Source organism: Natrix helvetica (genome assembly GCF_964273705.1).
Source record: "Natrix helvetica genome assembly, chromosome: Z".
In the NCBI taxonomy this organism is placed as follows: domain Eukaryota; kingdom Metazoa; phylum Chordata; class Lepidosauria; order Squamata; family Natricidae; genus Natrix; species Natrix helvetica.
In genome coordinates this window covers 103,942,128-103,962,737 of record NC_138554.1, presented here as the reverse complement: position 1 = coordinate 103,962,737, position 20,610 = coordinate 103,942,128, and the positions used below count along the sequence as shown (strand labels likewise).

At 35.0% G+C, this 20,610-nt stretch overlaps 1 protein-coding gene across 1 annotated transcript; it reads left to right on the top strand.

The window, feature by feature from the left end:
• Positions 1 to 3,373: 3,373 nt before the first annotated feature.
• On the top strand, positions 3,374 to 18,659 carry LRRC72 (leucine rich repeat containing 72; the record flags this gene model as incomplete). The annotated part of the gene is made up of 9 exons (XM_081933558.1): positions 3,374 to 3,599; positions 4,733 to 4,806; positions 7,352 to 7,421; positions 9,833 to 9,914; positions 11,906 to 12,019; positions 14,433 to 14,522; positions 15,785 to 15,943; positions 16,915 to 16,942; positions 18,494 to 18,659. The coding sequence occupies exons 1-9, from the start codon at positions 3,492 to 3,494 to the stop codon at positions 18,657 to 18,659; spliced, it is 891 nt and encodes a 296-aa protein (XP_081789684.1). The 5' UTR covers positions 3,374 to 3,491.
• Positions 18,660 to 20,610: the final 1,951 nt, after the last annotated feature.

Here is a 20,610-nt window from a genome sequence, read left to right as displayed (position 1 = left end):
CCACGTCTCCAGTGTCTTTTTCCCCACTTGGAGCTGAACCCAGAAGGACATTTCTTCCAACAGGCATACCTAATACCCAAATCACCCCTAGTATTCACTTTAAGGAAAAAAAAATCAAGGAACAATAATGATATTCTTCCAATTCTCAAACAGAGATTCAATTGATAAATGCACATACACATTAAGCAAGTGAAAAACGTTTCTATAAGGAAACCACATTTATGTTTTTATATTCACTTATCTTACTTTAGTCTTGTTATTTTTCAATATTCTTGCAGCATTCATTACTTTCTATCAGTTTTTTTCCTTCTGGGACACTAAATTAAGAATTTCAATTCTACTCTTTGATGTATCACTACCATTCCCAAGCAAAATTTCCAAAATGTTCTATCCAACATTCTCTCACTTTAGTTTCACCCCAATCATCTCTTTACTTTCATTTTGAAAACCATTTATGCTATTGTTTAATTAAAGTTTAATTAAATAATAAAATAAATATTGGAGGCCCATTTATATTTTCACTTCCTTAAAATTTCAATCAATACTGCTTTGCATTTTTTCTCCATCTTTAATCTGAATTGTTGCTTGTCCTCTCTTTTTTTAACTATCTCTTTTTCTCTATAAACAGTATAACATACTGTGATTGTCGTTTCATGTTGAAATCAGTGTCTTAACATTTTTTTCTCATCCCCGCATGCTATTTCACCTGTTCATGTTGAAATCATTGTCTTATGTACATTTTTTCTCATCCCCACGGGGCTTTTCACTAATATTATACTAGACGTTGTATTTAATATTAATGATATTTTATATACAGCCTACAAACAAATACACCTGGTGAAAAAATGCAATGAAAATGCATTTCTTTAATTTATTGCTCTTTACTATTTACTACTCTTTACATCTCAGTCACAGTCTTCCTTAGGCCATGCTCATCACTAGACAGTCACATGGATATTGATCTACATCACCAATTATGGGATGATATTAGGCTTTTTCATAAGATAAAAAAAGCATAGAACACTTTATCAGTTTTAGACACATCTGTTCTACATGCATTTTCTTCTAACAATAAGGACAAATGCAGTCAGTGCAGAACTTTTTGGCCAGTATCTCACAAGAAAAATTAAACTGCTTACCATATTCTATGCATGCTAGGATCAGTAATCAAATGTCCCTGTGTGAACCAAGGACATCTTATGTATTCTCTACAATGCCTATGGTTATCTCTCATCCTCTCATGTTCCCTTGTACTATTGCAGGACTCAATTGCTGTATTTTCTTTGTGTCTTAATAGAGCTTTCCTCATCACTCACACTCAGTCTTCAAAAAAACATTTCCTGGCAATGTTTTATTTCTGTGGTATAGATTTCATTTTGTCTCCAAGAAATGAGTTCCTTAGCTATTCCAGTGTTGCAGCCCTTTAGCCTTACTCTAAGTCCCATGTAAGATGAACTTTAAAAGCTGTATATTAGACTTTTTCATTCTTAACCTTGAAGGAAAATCAGATTTACATTAAAACCAGTTTAATAATTAATACTGCAGTTGCAAACATTATTGATGACATAAGGCCAAGCCAAGATATAAAATATGCCTCTAGAATTGTATTGCCACAGCTTTAAACAAACTATAACCTTTAACATATAAAAGATAATGCTCATATTACTGAATCAGTATTTGTTTTTTTATTATAAATAGCCAGACAGCCCAAAGATAAACAAACAAGTTGACAATAATGTAATATGATATTAAAATTAAGTAATGATAGCAAAAACATAACTATAAATGGCACTACTTTCCAATTCCCTCATTAAGATCATAAATTATTTGCCATTATGCATGAATTATATATTCATATAATTTTTTTCAAGAGAAAAAAAAGCAAATATCTGGCCTCTCAGCTAATGTCACAAGGATCATGGAAACACTAATGTGGGAGCAATATTTCAAAAGCAAACTTGCCACACCATTTGGACTAAAAAAATTGTTGTCCCTACTCAAATTATCCTCAACATTGTCCCTACAGTGTCCTAAATTACCTACATGGTATTTTGTCCCAGTAGAAACAAAGCACCACTTTCAAACTGGAACAACTAGATTAGGGAAGGGGCGGAGGACATTTATGTCAAGCATAGTGAAGTGTCTTTTGCCATGGCAATCAGGATATGAGAATGAGTCCAAGATGTATAGTCATTTGTGTTCAGTGGGGCTACTCTGTAATAGCTCTTTGGGACTGCTGCAGTCATAAGCATGCTTATGAGAAACTGAATCTTCCAACAGAAAATAACAAACATGTATCCTGATAGTGCCTAGTAATAAATGTTATTAAAAGGATATGCTTTTATGTACAACACTCAGATTAACAGTGAATGTTCATTTGAACATGTATCAATTGTGTGCCATAGGACTGCAATAACTTTATTCATACTGTATATTACAAAAATCTGTCATACTCGTAGCAACATTATTTTACCAGGAATGTATTCATAATGAATAATACAATTTCCACTTTCAAATCACAAAATACTCTGCTAGTTTACAGATAGACCTTTACTAACCTACAATCCAAAAGGTATTCTTTCCTCCCAGAAGATTTTTCCTGGTAAGAAAAAAGAGTAATTATAACAGGTTATAAAGAAATGTTCCCAAAAGATGGAAACTGACACCTTTACTTCCTTAATTTCCTACTTTTATGTATAGAACATAACTGTGTTTGCATAATACATTGAACCATAAATCAGCAAAATTAATTTTATCTTACTGTGAAAAGTAGATTCAACCCCAGCAAATGCATTTATGAAATCATAGTATGAGAAAGGGCCTTGCATGTATTCAGTTCAATCCTCTGCTCAGTGCAAGAATTCATATTAAAGGTTCCAGATAGATGACCATAAGGAGATTAATGGTCGTTTGAGTACTTGTTAACTATTTATACTATTAGGAAATTTAATGCAATATGACTATTCTGAACACTGGTAAAACACCAGAGAATATGTAAGGTGAACCCATCCCAGTTCTTACATTTTGGTTTGTTTTTTGTTCTACATGAACCAGGGGCTTTGTAAAAATGAGTGGTTTTATAAACCAGACAGAAGTTATGTCTGTAATGAAAGATGCTCAAAAGACATTCCTGCATTGCTGCTCAGTAGGAGGAGCCGCCTACCTCTCCCTGATTTTCGATTAGCCCATCGATTAGAGACGGTGATGTTTGGCTTCGCGGGATTTGTCCTTCCGCGGCTGCACCATCTGATCTAAGCGCTGAGTTCAGGGCGCTTCAGAATGACCGTTTTCAGCGGGGGCCGCTTGTCCGTCGCCATAGCGACCGTTCCAGGCACGCGGCGCGTTGGCCACTTTGGCTCTTGTAGGACCTGCCAGCTGAGGACAGGTAGAGACCGGAGCAGCGGGACGCGATCCCAGGGCTGCCTTGGCACGGCTGTCCTAGCCCTCTTTCACCGGGCTGGGAAGCGACGCGCCCCCTCTCCCAAATAAAAATGCCGAAAAGATCCGTTGACGCCCGACAGACTTCAAAAGCTTTTCAGTGTGGTCCAGGAGGGGGTAAAGAAAGGATCAGTTTGGATGAACACCAAATTGCTAATGAGGTGAGTCTCTTCACCATCTGCTCTTTCTCCGGCAGTTTGGCAAGGGGTCATTTCTCCTATGAAATCCCTCCCCCCCCTTCTTAAAAAAAACAAGAAACCTGTCTTGAGTTGGAGACAGACTTCTAAGTCAATATATATGCCTTGGAGGTTTTGAGGAAGGGGTGTGTGCCTGTCTTTTAGCCTATTCCTGTATTGGCGATTGGCACATAATGTGATACATTTAGTTTCGGTTTAGATTATTATAGGAATTATGGTTTGTAAATCAAGAGTGATGACTTCCTGCAAGGTGTACAGCAAGCCAATTGCAGTTATTCAACTGTTATGATTACAAAAGATACCTTTGAGTTCATTCAAAATCCTTTGTGAAAGTGTGCTATCCATGTTCAGCCAATAGTGATGTAGGCAGCAAATCAGGTAAAGTAGAATTAAGGTGATACATGAACACCAAGAGGTTCTATTTCTTTATCAAGGGGCCAATATAGGGAGCAATAGGAAAAAAGTGTTTGCTGGGGGGCTTTGCTTCTTAAAGCAGAACTTTAACTTGGGGAAGGGGTGTGCTCTTTCCATTGTCCTACAGGAGAAAGTATATAAAAAATAGCAGCTGCAGAGCTTAAACTTGTCCTTGGAAAAGCAGATTTGCCCCCCTCAAGATGTCTATGGATATTCTCAGTCATCTAGATCATGACTTCTCAAAGGTACTTTTGCAAGAGGCAACTGGACTTTCTTTGGTTTTCCTTGAAGATGTTTCACTTCTCATAAGTGTAAGTATAATCTTTATTGTCGTTGTATTTAAATACAACAAAATTGTATACAAAACATACAAGAAGCTTCCTCAGCTCTGAAGAAGCAGTTTTTTGGATAGAGAAGTGAAACGTCTTCAAGGAAAAACTAATGAAGTCCTATTCACTCAGGCTGTTTCAGCTCTGTTATGGTACCTGCATGCTTTAACTATCTAGCTTGGAACAAAAGACAATGGATTCTCAAAAATGATTGTTCTGAACAGTATGGCCATTTACCTATCTCTTGTATAATTAGATTCTCATATTCTATTATTTTTCACATTTTTGAATCGCCAGTGTTCCTTGAGGAGGGACTCAAGTACAATAAATTTTTCTGACACAATCTATTTTCAGATTTTAGAAAAGCAACTAAAAATTTGTGGCTACAAGAATGATAAAGAAGTCATATATCTATACCTTGGAGAAAAGTAAGTTGTTTGTAGCTGTTACTATAATTAAGTTTTACCATGTAAGATCAGTGACTATTTCAGTAGCAAACAGAATTTATTGAAATCAAAGTATGGTATCAAATGGATTGTTTAGTCTTTATTTTATTGGACTAGTATTTATTTTAACATTGTCTAAATACCAGAATTTAGAAAATGTTCAAAGTTGATGTGATATAAAGAATCATAAATAAGAAACTATTCTGCTTCCTCACCTCCTTCCCCTGTTCTCTCTATGACCGTGATGGCGAACCTATGGCATGCGAGCCACAGGTGGCATGGGAAGCCATTGGTTAAGGCACACGAGGTATTGCCCTGGCAGGAGCCAGGACTATACAAGCACGGCCACCCCCCAAGAAGAGCAGTTACCTCCATTGCATCCAAAGGCAGCAGGAAGTGGCACACACTGCTGCTGTGGATGCAAGTGGAAGGCGCTGGATCCATAGCCTCCAAAACAGCTGTTATCTTCCTCCCTGGGCTCCATCTCCCAGGCTGATGGAGCAAGAGCCCAGGGCCAAGCCCATTAGCCACAGCCACCACTGTGAAGTGAAGTGGACAGTGAATAGCCTCTGGAGGGCCTCGAAGGGGGGCAAGGGAGGCCATTTTTGCCCTCCCCAGGCTCTTAGAAAGCCGCTGGAGCCTGGGGAGGGCAAAAAATGGGTCCATCGTGGCCCCAAAGTGGGGGAGGGCATGGGTTGTGCACGCATGCCCACGGGGGTCATGCGCATAGCAGTATGAGTGTAGGCATGCCCATGCATGACCCCCTGCGCTCCCCCTGCTTTTGGCACTCAATGGCAAAAAGATTAGTCATCACTGTTCTATGAGATGATCAATTGTTTTTAATATTTTATAAGATTCTTATTTTTATAGTAAGGTACTATAAAATTTAACCACAAGGAAATTGATAACCTTATCTCTATATCTGGATGCCCAAGACTCAATAAACTTAGTTGTATTAAAGCAAAGAATAGATTTGAACAAATTGTGAAAATTAACATTAAAAAAACAAAGACTGAAATGAAATTCTACTAGGAAAAAAATAGATTCCTTAAGGGTCTGCTTCAGATGTGTTTCTTCAGATTTTTGCCATTGATTTCAATGAAATATTTCAAGAATAAGTTTTGAGATTTGCAACCTGATTACTTAAGAAATAAGAACAGCCTGGAAAATAAATAAATGAAAACATTTAGAAGTAAATTCATGGTTTTAGAGAACAAATAAAAAGAAGAAATATTTGTATGCTTCAGTGTGTACTTCTGTATTCTGTAAATAAAATGACAGCATAAGACATTTAAAATAAAGTGGTACTATTGTCAATACAAAATTAGATATATTAGAACCAAAATACAGTATAAAAATTGTATCTCTTTTCGATTGGTTTGTCCAGAATTAAATCAAGCCCATAAAGCTTGTGAGCTGTGGTGGCACAGTGGTTAGAATGCAGTATTGCAGGTTGCTTCTGGCTGCAATTCAAGGTTGACTCAGCCTTCCATACTTTCGAGGTCGGTAAAATGGGGACCCAGATTGTTGGGGGCAATACGCTGAATCTGTAAACCACTTAGAGAGAGCTCTAGAGAGGCTATAAGCTGTATATAAATGTAAGTGTTACTGCTATTATTTGTCATTTTTATGGACGAAGTCTCATAATAATCTTAAACTTTAAGCTTACATACCTTGCAAAATCATAACCTGTAGGCTAAACCATAATTGGCTAATCTTGCAATGGTCCAACCTGTAGCTGTATTCATGAAAGCCAAAAATAAAGAAAATGCATTATTATTTGGGCCATTGTGATATCAATCTGTATGAAAGATGTATTTGTTATCTATTCTAGATACTATGTCAACTTGAGGAAGTTGTTTCCTTTTCTATCACAGAGTTGTTTTAGATTATGACAAAACAGTAGTAATATTTGAAACTGCAGTTTTTCATTTTGGATTCCAAAGTCATGTTTTTGTCTCTATTAAAAGAAATTAAAGGGAATCAAGTTTGGAAATGGAAAAGCTGGTATGAATCCAAATCATGCTGGTGATGAATTTTTTAGTGTCTTTGTATTCTTTGCATCATATCTGCTGTCTGCAATTGTTAATACAAGTGGTTCTCAGTTAACAAACATTCAATAAGCAACCACTCAAATGTATGATAGCGTTGAATGACCAGTACTTACAAACAGTCCTCAAAGTTCTGGCTGCTGCAGCACTCCTGCAATCACATGGTCATGGTTTGTGATCTACCCTGTCGACAAGCAAAGTTAAGAGGGATGCCAGTAGGAAATTGAAGTTATGTGTAACTACAATAATTTAGGACTGTTGGAAATGCTGTAGTTACATGGCAAAATGAGAAGATTTTGTGCTTTATGACCTCATTACTCAGCAGTGAAAAGTCTAGTCCCAATTACTGTAATTAAGCTGTAATATGAAAAGGTATATTACTGTATGTTTAATAATATTAAATCATGAGTATTATGTAACTGTAGAACAATATTTAAATGGTCACTTCATACTAAAGTTATGAATTTCTCTTTCAGTGGATTAAAAGATGTTCCTCATTTATCACGATTCCGGAAATTAAGACATTTGTGGCTAAACCACAATAAGGTATCAAATATAGGAATTTTCATAACTACAGTTATTATTTATCTCTGATAAACTTTTTCAGATTATTCTTTCAAGGGAAGTGTCAGAGTTCCAAGTAACACCCCAATGAAAAATGTAATGTAAATGTAAAATGGCTTCCAGGTCTGACAGGGATGACTATTGGCTGTATTTTAAAATAAGCCAAAATTTCAGAATTATAATGAAAATTATAAAAGCTATAGTGATCTCCCTAAAACATAACTTTATACATAGTGGACTATTAGTTTATCATACTAAGTTAAATAAATATGAGTATTTAAGAGTCTTCATAAAACTATAATATTCTGTAGAATCTAGCTGTGTATAAATTTCATGTGCTATTTTCTGGGATTTCACAAAAAAATTCTGGGCTATCACAAAATATTTCCAGTTTGAAGATTACATTTTGGAAATGACCAGACTCTGCCCGAGCAGCAACAGAAAACACCAATAGAATGTTCTGGATTTTTCCAAAAGGGTCCAATTCTAGAAATATAATTGTGCACATCTCTAATATATTTTAATTCAGCACACTCATTAGAATATATTTCCTAAAGTATCATAATATCATAGCTAATATTATGTAATAGAATAATATGTATGTATGTATGTATGTATGTATGTATGTATGTATGTATGTATGTATGCTGGTTTTGTTGTATTCGGGTCTTTTCCCATGTAAGATTGAGATTGTCTTTGCAACGTTTCAGCAAGATCTCACCTGCCATCTTCAGGCTTGGGCTTAAAATGGGAACGGAGCTGCCGTCTTTCTGTAAATCTTGGTGGGAGGGGATGGGGTGCTGGCTTTATTTCAGTAAGTGGAATGATTGGTTGTGTGGTTGTATATGTGCCTATAAAAGAAGCCTTGACAGCCATCCGGAAAAAACACAACCCCCCTAAACACATCCTGGACCTGACCAACCACTGCCTAACCAACACATACTTCATCCATAATGGACAAAGATACAAACAGATAGAAGGAGCACCCATGGGATCACCCCTCTCACCTGTCATTGCAAACTTATACATGGAACATTTTGAAACCAACGCCTTAGACAAATCTGAACACAAACCCAAACTCTGGTTTAGATATGTTGATGACACTTTCGTGATTTGGCCACACGGGAAAGAAAAACCGGACAACTTCCTCACACATCTCAACAGCCTACACCCCAAAATACAATTCACCATGGAAATAGAAGCAAACAACCAACTTCCCTTTCTGGATGTCCTAATCTACAAAAAACCCAATGGCTCCCTAGGACACACCATCTACCAGAAAAACACACACACCAACCGTTACTTAAATGCACAATCCCATCACCACCCTGCACAGATCAACTCTGTAGCCAAGACCCTCATCTCCAGAACCAAACGCCTAGCCGACAAAGACCACCTGAAAACTGAATTACACAAACTCACAAATGTATTAATCTCCAATGGATTCCAAAGAAAAACAATCACCAACCTAATCCAAAAGGAGACTCCCCCAAAAAACCAAGACACAGAACAGGACAATGGCATCACCCTCCTCCCTTACATCAAAGGCACCACAGATAAAATCAGCAAAATTCTCCACAAGCACAATATCAGGACAGCCTTCACCACTGACCCAAAAATAGCCAACATCTTAAGAAACCCCAAAGACAAAATCCAGCTAGAAAACCAAGGAGTCTACGAAATACCATGCAAAATCTGCCCGGCAATATATATAGGACAAACAAACAGGAGGATAAATGCACGTATCACAGAACACAAGAACGCAGTAAGAAAAAAAGAAAAAACTTCCTCCCTTTTCCAGCACCTTAAAGCTACAGGACATGAAATCAACTTTGAAGGAGCCAGGTTAATCTCCAAAACAGAACACCTCCACAAGAGAATAATTATGGAAGCCATCGAAATAGAGAAACACCCCCACAACATGAATAAACATGATGATACCTCCCGCCTACCAAACATCTGGAAACCAGCCCTAGCCAACAAACGAACACTACCCACCACCCAAGCCGTTACAATACAAAACAACAATGCACACACAGCCAGCACCAATCTACCAATCATGATACAACCACACAACCAATCATTCCACTTACTGAAACAAAGCCAGCACCCCGTCCCCTCCCACCAAGATTTACAGAAAGACGGCAGCTCCGTTCCCATTTTAAGCCCAAGCCTGAAGATGGCAGGTGAGATCTTGCCGAAACGTTGCAAAGACAATCTCAATCTTACACGGGAAAAGACCCGAATACAACAGCATACCTACACCTGTGAAAATCTACAAAAACAAACATATATATATATATATATATATATATATATATTCCTAAATTAAATTTATATATGTGTGTGTGTACCAATAAAATAACAGTGTTATTCTAATTTTTATTGTTTAGATTCAGTATATAACTTTCGTGAAATATAACTGTTGCTTGACAGAATTATATCTTCATAATAATGATATCAGAAATATAACAGGTACTGTATAAACATTTGATTTGATTTGATTTGTCCGAGTAAGAAATAAGTTCCAAACATATCCAAAAGAAGTAAGTTATAATGTTCTCTTAAATATGTAATGGTCCTGACTTACCATTCTTATATCAGATAAGGATTTCTGCTCTTCTATTTTTTTTGAAAATAAATTATTGTATTGATTTTTATATGCAATGGTTTTTTAAATCTAATTTTCCTTACCTGTAGTTTGAAATGCAATATGAATTTTACAATTGTTTTTAATTTAAAAATATTAATTGTAATTTTAAACTACTGTAATTCCAAAGTTTCTTTTAGATGTGGAATATATACATTTAAAACAAAGAAAATATTTTCATGGTATCCTCTCAGTAAATTCACCAGAGGTAGATGGAATACTAATTTAACTCAACAATAAATCTTAAATCCCAATTGTTGCTTTTATATGATCAAGATTAATTTATTCATATGTTTAGTTTGAATTAATTTAAATTTAATTTATTAAATTAAAATGAATTTAGTTTGAATTTAGGGACGTGGTGGCTCAGTGGCTAAGATGCTGAACTTGTGAATCAGAAAGGTCAGCAGTTCGAATCCCTAGCATTGTGTAATGGAGTGAGCTCCCGTTACTTGTCCCAGCTTCTGCCAATCTGGCAGTTCGAAAGCATGTAAAAATGCAAGTAGAAAATTAGAAACCACGTTTGGTGGGAAGGTAACAGCGTTCCGTGCACCTTTGGCGTTTAGTCATGCCAGCCACGTGATCACAGAGATATCTTCGGTCATGCTGGCTCTTCGGCTTTGAAACAGAGGTGGGCACCTTCCAGAGTTGGGAACGACTAGCATATATGTGCAAGGGGAACCTTTACCTTTTTATGTTTAGTTTAAGCCTTATATTGATTTGGTTACATGACATTTGTACTCCCTGAGTTTAAGTAATGTCCTAATGCAGTCAAATCTCTTTACGTGGATATTTATAAAAAGGGTTTACATACAATAGACTAGATTTCAAGTGATTTGCATCATTTGTGTGAATGATGTAATTGCATCAAATATGTCATTTGCATAATGACATAATGACATAAATATTGTAAATGAACATAAACACATAGTCTCAGATTTAATTGACTAGTTGCTAATACTGGTTGGTCCATTGTAATTTTATTATAATTTCTGTTAAATAGCAATAATACTAGCACTATACTTATAATAACTTCATAGTGCTTTACAGCCCTCTCTAAATGTTTTACAGAGTCAGCATATTGCCCACAAACAATCTGGGTCCTCATTTTACTGACCTTGGAAGAACGCACGGCTGAGTCAACCTTGAGCCTGTCAGGATTGAACTCCTGGCAATGAACAGAGTCAGTCTGCAATATTGTGCTCTAACCACTGTGTCAGCATGGCTCTCAAAATAACTATTTGCAATAATAGTAGGCCAGTTGTTTTCCTAATTTCATTTGATGGTCAGTGAGAACATGGTCTAGGCCAGAGTTCCCCAAGTGGTTAATAATGACCCCCAAATGTTGATGGGATTATCCCAGGGGTAGATAAATGACTGGGAATAAAAAGTGGTTCAGTAAATGGCTGGGAATCAGTAGGTGGTAGACAAATGATAGAAAGTCATTTGGATCAATTAATTTTGTTTAGGTCTTTGTAGAGTGCTAGTTCTTCATCCTGAAGGTGTGGTGGCTAGCCGCTAGAATGTTACCCAGAATCTCATAGTCAGTCCCAGATGATTACACTATTTTCATGTAATAAATTTTGTAAAGTGAATGAGCAATCTGAAACTTCATAAAAAAGGTGATGAATTGAAGAGTTTAGATATCCCTTACTTAGTTTATGGGTCCATGAAGCTTTTACCATCCTGCCAAATGCCTTCAAGAATCTTGTAAAGTAAGCATGCATATTTTGTTTTATTGCCTTTCTTGCAATAAAATAAGTATTAAAGTACAAGTTGTTTCTATAGTGCCTTATATTTTGGTTATCATTTTTAGGTGCTCTGAAAAATTTACACTCACTGCAGATCTTGCTGCTTCACAACAATCAGCTAAAAAATTTGAATTTGACTGTGAAAGAACTACAAGGACTGCGAACCTTACATACCCTAAGTAATAATGTGTGTGTGTGTGTGTGAGAGAGAGAGAGAGAGAGAGAATTTCTTACATAGAATAACAGTACCAACATAAATACATTTGTTTCATAGAAGCAGCTTTGAGAAAGGACTGGGATACTATACTTCAATTTTTTAAAATAGATTATTTTGTTGAGAAACATTTTTTGTAATTCAGCACACCTGTGTATTTTTAATTGGTGTGTGTGTGTGTTCTTTTACTATATTGGGCAGAGCAAGGGACATATGAAAATGCCTGAGTCTGAAACTTCATATTAAGATAAACAAGACAGTACTGGCGCCACTAAATTCTGCTGTATGAAATTGCCTGCAGGGAAGTAGGATTATAAACTGTTAACCTTGAAAGTGAGTGTGTAGGCAATCTTTCTCTCTCCCCCCCCCCCACCCCAAGGAATGCACTTATGCATCCTGCTAGGCTTTCAGAATTCTAAGAGGTAAGAACTTATTGCTTGGTAAAGTAATTATTGGAGGTGTTTAATTACTTCCAAATCATTACTAGCATACTGAACATTTCATAGAAACAAATATGAATCATTCTAAAGTTGAAAAGAAGATGATTAATGATTGTCAGATTACCCCAGCTACTATAGAAGATATAGCCACCATATTTTGAAAGCACCCGCTATTGAAAAGGGAAAAGGCTTAGGATGGGTATGGGCATTTCCAAAACAATTATGTTTAGATTGGTTTAGAACAGTGTTTCTCAAACTTGGCAACTTTAAGTCCTGTGGACTTCAACTCCCAGAATCCCCCAGCCAGCATAGCTGGCTGGGGAATTCTGGGAGTTGAAGTCCACAGGACTTAAAGTCGCCAAGTTTGAGAAACACTGGTTTAGAAGAACAAACACTTTTCTTAGATAAGAATACGCATTTAAGATAATTTATGTTGATCAGTAAGAGCCAGTTCATTATAGTTGTAAAAGGCATCAGGCTAGAAACCAGAGAACTAAAGATTTCTACTTCTGCAGGACACCAACTGAACGACTTTGGGCCACTTGCTCTCCTAGCCGTAAAAAGATGACAATGGCAACTTACTTCTGAAAATCATATCAAGAAAGCTTCGTAAAGTCAGGCAATAGCCATGAGTCAAAATTGACTTGAAGAAACTAATATATAAAAAATCATTATGCCATTTATTTTCTACCCCCCCCCCTGAATACTCCACAATATTAAAGACATTATTTATAATCTTCCAAATTGACAGTCCAGTAAACCAATGTAATTTCTCTAATGATTATAGATAAAGAATTATTTTTATTTTGCCAAAAAGTATTAATTAGTTCAGCAAAACTACTCATTTGTTACATTAAATCTTGATATATTTGTGTATAATATTATATTTAAATTTTCTTCCTATTAAAAAGCACAAAAGATTACCTACAACAGTAGCATACTGTACAAATAATTGAAATGAAAACCCATAGTATGATAGCAAAAATGATTTGGTTAACATTGACATCATTTCCAAGTAAATTACAAAAATAATGTAAGTAGGTGTTCTTTCCACTCCTGCCATCTAGTGGTTCTTTAAGTGCACTTAATTAGGTTTCCTTTTTATGAAAGAGAAAAACATTTCTAAAACAAAGGCTTTTTAGAATTCCTTGAAAAAGCCTCATTATCCATTCTATAGATATTCATATTATTCAGATGTACTAAACCAAAATGCTTTTCCAAAGCAATGTATCTTCAAATCCTAAAGTTTAAATGTAACTTGTCGCTTTTTGTAGAGCGTTAAGAGATCACCCTGATAGAAATAGGCAAAAACAAATATAAACAAAAGAGGTCTGAACCATGACTTAATTCTTGGGAAATAAGATTGTATTTAGAAGACACAAGTTTAGCTCCTGCCCAATACACTAAACTATAAAAGGGAGGATGGCAATACATAATCAGGACATCAAAATTCTGTTATTATAGCCTATTTCAATATGTAGTACGTCAGTTTCTTGAGCTTGTGTACATCAACCTTTCAAGCATGGATGTAATATTAAATACATATTATTTTACTGAAGTGCAATGATGATCTTAGTAAGTTACATAGGAAAGAGTTAGTTCTATTGTAGTTGTAGTTTTGAAATGCATTAGCAAGTCTGTTTGCAAGGGTAAAATAAAAAGAATGACATTATATGAAACTTGTGGTTTACTTCCTTGCTTAAAGTAGTAATTTTTTCTAATTAATCATAAGGTACAAAAGCATTTAAAAGATGATACAAAATATGCCAAAAAGCAAAGGCCATTTTTTTCACAATGCATTTCACAATGGGTCAGAAGGTCCAGGAAAGATACACTTTCTGAATTCTTAAATGGCATATTATGTTTGCACAGTGGAAATTAACATTAGATTGTCACATTTGTGCTCAATAATTTTCTTCTCTGTTTCAACTTCTGCAGACCTGTTTAACAATCCTCTGTCACAAGAGTGCAGATACCGCCTATATGTAATATATCACATTCCTTCAGTAACTTTGTTCGACAGAAAAGGTAGAATTCTCTTTTTTCAAGAGAAATGTTTTGCAAAGATAAGAAGTATTTTTATGGTTAAAGTAATTGTATAAGGTTCAATATGCAAGAATCTTATAGTTGTATGTTTTGTTGATGGATCTAGTATTGGATTGTTGACGGATTAATATGAGTTTTATTGGGCCTCAGTACTGTTTTATATCTTTTTGTGTTTTAATCTTTTGCTTCCCGCAGTTCTTTCTAATAGAGGATTGTTTATATAGATTTGATAAATAAATAACAATATAATCCGTACCTGTTGCATCAACCTTTTGAGCGATCTGGTTTAGCAGTCTCTTCTCCAAGTGCCCAGCCAACCACAGCAGGACATCCACTAGTCTCCCAGCAAATGGACTTCAGATTACATGTAGTCCTTGATTTACAGTAGTAGTTTGGATCAGAATTTTCATTGCTAAATGATGCAGTTGTAACTACCATATTGCATACCATATTGCATAGCAACAGCAATCCCCACAGTCCTGGTTGCTGTTGTTAACCAAATCCCATGGTTTCTTGCCAGGTTTACAGAACCAAAGGTTCTGGAAAGTTGCAGGTAAGTTGCTGCTTTTGGTTGAGGTTGTAGCAAGAAGCGCCTGAGAAAGCATGAAGAGGTTGAGGCAGAATCTGTGCTAATACTAAACACCTTAATGTTCAATATTTTTGTAACTTTGAACAGTCACTGAACAAATGGTTCTAGGTTGCAAACTACATGTAGTCACACTGCCATCAAGGCTAACAGCCATTCATCCCCATGATTTCTATTAATTAGTCTAACCATTTTTTGCAGCCAGTCAAGCTGACAGCCATCATCACATCACATCACAGCAAATTCTGAAGTTTAATTATGTGTTGTCTAAAAAGTATTCTTTTTGTTTATCCTGACTTTTCCAAGTTTTAATTTCATTGATGTACATCTGGCTATAATATTTTGAAAAGGGAAAATAGTTACTATTCTTATCCACTTTATTCATACCATCAATTTCAAAACTTCTCTATTTTATGGATCAACCACTCCATTTAACAAAAATACACTCTGAAAGCAAGGCTTCATAATGCCTCTGAAAGGGCAATAGGCACTGACATTTTCAGGGAATATTCTAAAGAAAGAATAGAAAGACATAAAGGAATCTCTGGAATATTTTATGGAATGTGATAAGTCTCTTAAAAGTAAATAAAAAGCCAAAGAAATTTGAGCACTTAAGGAAAAGTATTTTAATGCTCTAACAAAACTTTATATTTCCCAGAAATAACTAGAAAAGAAAGAGAATCAGCGTTACATATCTACAATCATGAGAAGACTCTTGTCCTTCAGTCCATAGGATTTGGGAAAAGAGTCGATATACCTTTGTTGCCAAAGGCAGCATTCAGGCTGTCACCCACAAAAGTGTTGCACTTGCCTCCAGGTATTTCAATAATAATTCATTAAAGTAACATATATTTTGTACTCTTGTTAGAGGCACCAAGGTGATTATAGGTTGAAAGGATTAGCTGCTGACATCATTGTTGTCTGGGGTTGTTGGGGGTCTTTTAATATCTTCAGCAGGAGCAAAAAAAAAAAAAAAAAGAGCTGACCCAGCCCCTGGTAGCACTTGTGCCTCAAAAATGAACTTCCTGCTTGTTAAGCCGGTGTCATAACCATGCTTCTTAATAATATAGATTACCAATCAACTGCCCTTCTCTAACATCCTTAATAATTTTTAATATTATCTAAACTTTTGTAATTACCTCTCAACCTCAAAAGATCTTTATCTATAATTATATTGTACATATGGTACATATAAATAAAAATCTTTGTAAAAACATAGTTGTATTGAATCATTTAATCTATTTTTAGCTTTTCTGGTTCAACTATTGGAGGTTTTGAACTTTGATAAATTTAAAAAATATTTTACAATTATTAATTTGTTCATTGTATGCATGTTGCATGAATATGAAGCAGTTATTACAATTAATTGTTTTGCTTCTAGAAGTTAAGGAAAAAGATTGTTGAATAGAATAATGATTGAGTGATGAAGACTTTGGACTATATAAGTAGTTCTCCAAATGATATAAAAACTAGACATTCAAATATGTATAATATATTTTGAAAGGCATAGCATATAGAAGTTAATCTGAAGCAGAAAAAAGCAATCTTTCTTATTCAAGATGTACACATTGTAAATTTCTAAAGATTTATAAATTATAAGGGCCTATCCTTAACCATTAAAAATTAAAAATCAATGCATTTTATTGAATAAATATTTTAGAACTAATTGATAATTTTATGCATTTACTTTTTTGAATGAATGTAATTTTAATTGATTAATTGTTTAATAATATATATTAATTGACAAAAGAAATATACAACATTCAATGTTTTTAATAATTATTCTAGGTTTCGAGTTTGGAAATCACTTAGTTAAGTAAGTAGCTCAAACAATTTCTCCATATTTTAAGATTATACTGTAAATAAAAAAGTTCTATACAAGTAAAAGGACAAGTCAAGCCATAGCTCCTTAAATTGAACAGATAATTGTGCTTGTATAAATATTAATATGGATTTATAAACTTCATGAAGTTGTGCTGCATTAGAGATTTAAATATCAATCACTAGATATAAATATCACTAGATTCACCATCTTGAATTTTAAATGATTTGCAAAAGAACATTTCAATGGAAGATATAATTGGTAGGAATATATTGACTATACTATTTGGCCTGTATATCATCGACACTTCCCTCTTTAATTTACGTACCATTTGCACAAAAAACAAAATGCACAGGAACAGTATAGGTGGTACCTTGCTCAATAGTAGTAACTGTGAGAGGGATCTTGGAATCCTAGTGGACAACCATTTAAATACGAGCCAGCAATGTGCAACAGCTGCCAAAAAAGCCAACACAATTCTAGGCTACATAAACAGAGGGATAGAATCAAGTTCACGTGAAGTGTTAATACCACTTTATATAATGCCTTGGTAAGGCCACACTTGAAATACTGCATTCAGTTTTGGTCACCACGATGTAGAAAAGATGTGGAGACTCTAGAAAGAGTGTAGAGAAGAGCAACGAAGATGATTAGGGGACTGGAGACTAAAACATATGAAGAACGGTTGCAGGAACTGGGTATATCTAGTTTAATGAAAAGGACTAGGGGAGACATGATAACAGTGTGCCAATATCTCCGGGGTTGCCACAAAGAAGAGGGAGTCAAACTATTCTCCAGGGCACCCAAAGGCAGAACAAGAAGCAATGGGTGGAAACTAATCAAGGAGAGAAGCAACTTAGAACTGAGGAGAAATTTCCTGAGTTAGAACAATGAATCAGTGGAACAGCTTGCCTCCAGAAGTTGTGAATGCCGCAACACTGGAAGTCTTTAAGAAGATGTTGGATAGCCATTTGTCTGAAACGGTATAGGGTTTCCTGTCTAGGCAGGGGGTTGGACTTGAAGACCTCCAAGGTCCCTTCCAACTCTGCTATTGTATTGTATTGCACAATTACTTAGTACAAAGTATACTGAGAACCAGTTTGGTCTAGTGGTTAAGGCAATAACTAGAAATGGGGAAACCTGAGTTCTCATTCTCCCTAGATGAAGGACAAAAACAATGGAAAACCACTTCTAAAAATGTTGCCAAGAAAACTTCTTGGACTTGTCAAGGCAATCAACAGTAGTCAGGGTTCGCTCAAAATCAAAAAGAAACAAAATGCCCTGATGGAATTTTTTTTTTGGGGGGGGGGGAGAACAGAATTCAGTTTTGGGTTTGGAGTTGAGCAGAATTTGGTTGTGAGTTTGGAGCAGTTTTTGAGAACTGCAGAAAAACTTACGGGTAGCCTTATTTTAGAAATGGTAGTATGTTTTTGTGATTATTTTAAGAATATGTTTAAATTATAGTGCAAATGCCTATTTAACCATTGGTTGTATAAGAATATTGTCATTTACTAACTGTCTTGGGATGGGGGGTTACTCTTAAAGAATCCCATTTGCAAATCCAGAAGATGCTGTCTTTTTGCGGGCAATGAAGCGTGGCATGATTGAATTTTCAACTATGGATTGGGGGAAAATACCTACCTGTGAAGAAAAACGCCTTGGCAGCAGTCCAGAGAAAAGGCCAGAAAAACTGACCATTAGATTCAGATAAGAGCCTGTTTCTTACAGAAAACCTCCTCTCTTAAGAGGTTTTTTTGCATTGCATTCCTATTAAATGTTCCAAGTGTCAATTGAAGATATTTTAAGAGGGAAAATATTATTTAGGTTTTTTAGCATTGAATGTAGAACACTTTTTAAAGTAAGTGATTCAAGAATTCAGTGGCCAGAGCAATAATGTTACATACCTGATACAGATCAGTCTTGAAGTTTCAAAGTATTTTTTGAAAAGAATTAGAATATTTTGAAGTAATAGAGGTTTAAATACAAATTTTTGCCTCCCAACAATAGGATATAAGGGCTATATTACAATTATATTGCTTGAAATATCTTCAAAGATATGAGATCCCTATTGAAAAGTCTCGGTCCTTAATTGCCTTCAATGTTAAAAAAATACTGTGAACTGGTAGCAGAAATGGGAGGTATGAGATTAGTTATTTCATCCCATAAGCTTCATCATAGTATTTAAAATAAGTGTTAATATCTTTATTTATAGGACCATTGTAGTGAGTCTAAATATATATTCAAATTTCATTTGCATTCAGAAGCTGTAAATAATAATGCAGTCAGCTAAAAAATTATCTGGCATTAATTTTTGAAAAGTCTCGCATGTATGGCTCTCTCATCATTACTGAATTTTAGAGCCAGCTGTTCCAGCTAATATATCCACCAGTGAGACAACTTAGCAACTTCTGGATGGCTCTAAATATCTGCCATAAATTAATCACAGGCAGCCTAACCAATATCATATTGTTTTCTTTGTAATGAACTCTAAGTAAATTTTATGTTACATATTAGTTGAAGGCTGAATTATGATTTTCTGTTACAAAGATTTTAGATGCAGTCTTTACCAGATACTTTTAATTTGCTAATTTAGAATGACATCTAATGGGCATTCTAATTGGGTAGCATGTAAACAGTCTGACAAATTCTAACTGACAGATGTCTTAAGATAAAAAAAATTCTCCTGTTATGATATTAACTTTTGGAGGCAAATATTCACTCTGACAATGTTGTGCATGGAATAAAAAAAATGGAAACCAGTCATAATACTGAACTGTTTAAGGGATTGCCCTACTTATTCCGTAAAAATAGCTGGTCCAGAACAATTCAGCTTATCTTGTTTTTGGATTTGTTATAAAATATTCCTGTTTTGTGTACATTCCTAGTACAGACTTCCCAAGTTCAATATTTTGCATTTCATATAAGAAATGAGGGGAAAGTATTATATGCTAGTTTGGAAATTAACTGGAAATTAATATATATAATAAAAGTAGATGCAACAATGCTCTTGAGTTTTCTAAAAAAAAATTCCCCATAAGAAACTTTAAACTTGTCTTACTGATTTATTCGTTAAAATGTATAGGTGCGGAGGAAGTAATTATTTTATACAGACAAATTTATAACAGCCAAAGCCCACTAAAATATTTTTTAGCAGAACTGAGATTTAATCTATCAGACTTTCAGCTTTATCACCTGGTTTTCATTTCAACATATATTCTTGGGAAATGATAACTTTTTCTGAGTATTGCCCTCTTTTGACTCAATTACATAGTTTGCTCCTTTTAAATCTCAGCAAATTTTAGAATGAAGATATAACAAGGATTTTCATTTTTAGCTCTAAAGATTGTTAAACATATTTTGCTGCTAATAGGTAAAGGGTAAAAATTTGACCCAGAGCTATAAAGAAACTGACTTGAACAATCCAAATTTGAAGACAATAGGTGATATGTCTATATGGACCAGATGCCTCAGCAGCTTCAGATATATCTTTAATAGAAACTGTGTTTAAAGAAATTAACAATTTTACATGAAATTTTCAAAAATAAAATGAAGTAGAAATTAAATGATAACAAGTATTATATACTTGAAATGTGGAATAAAGAATTTAAATACACAATCTTGAAAATCATTAGCCAGATCCAAGAAATGTAAACGCAGATATT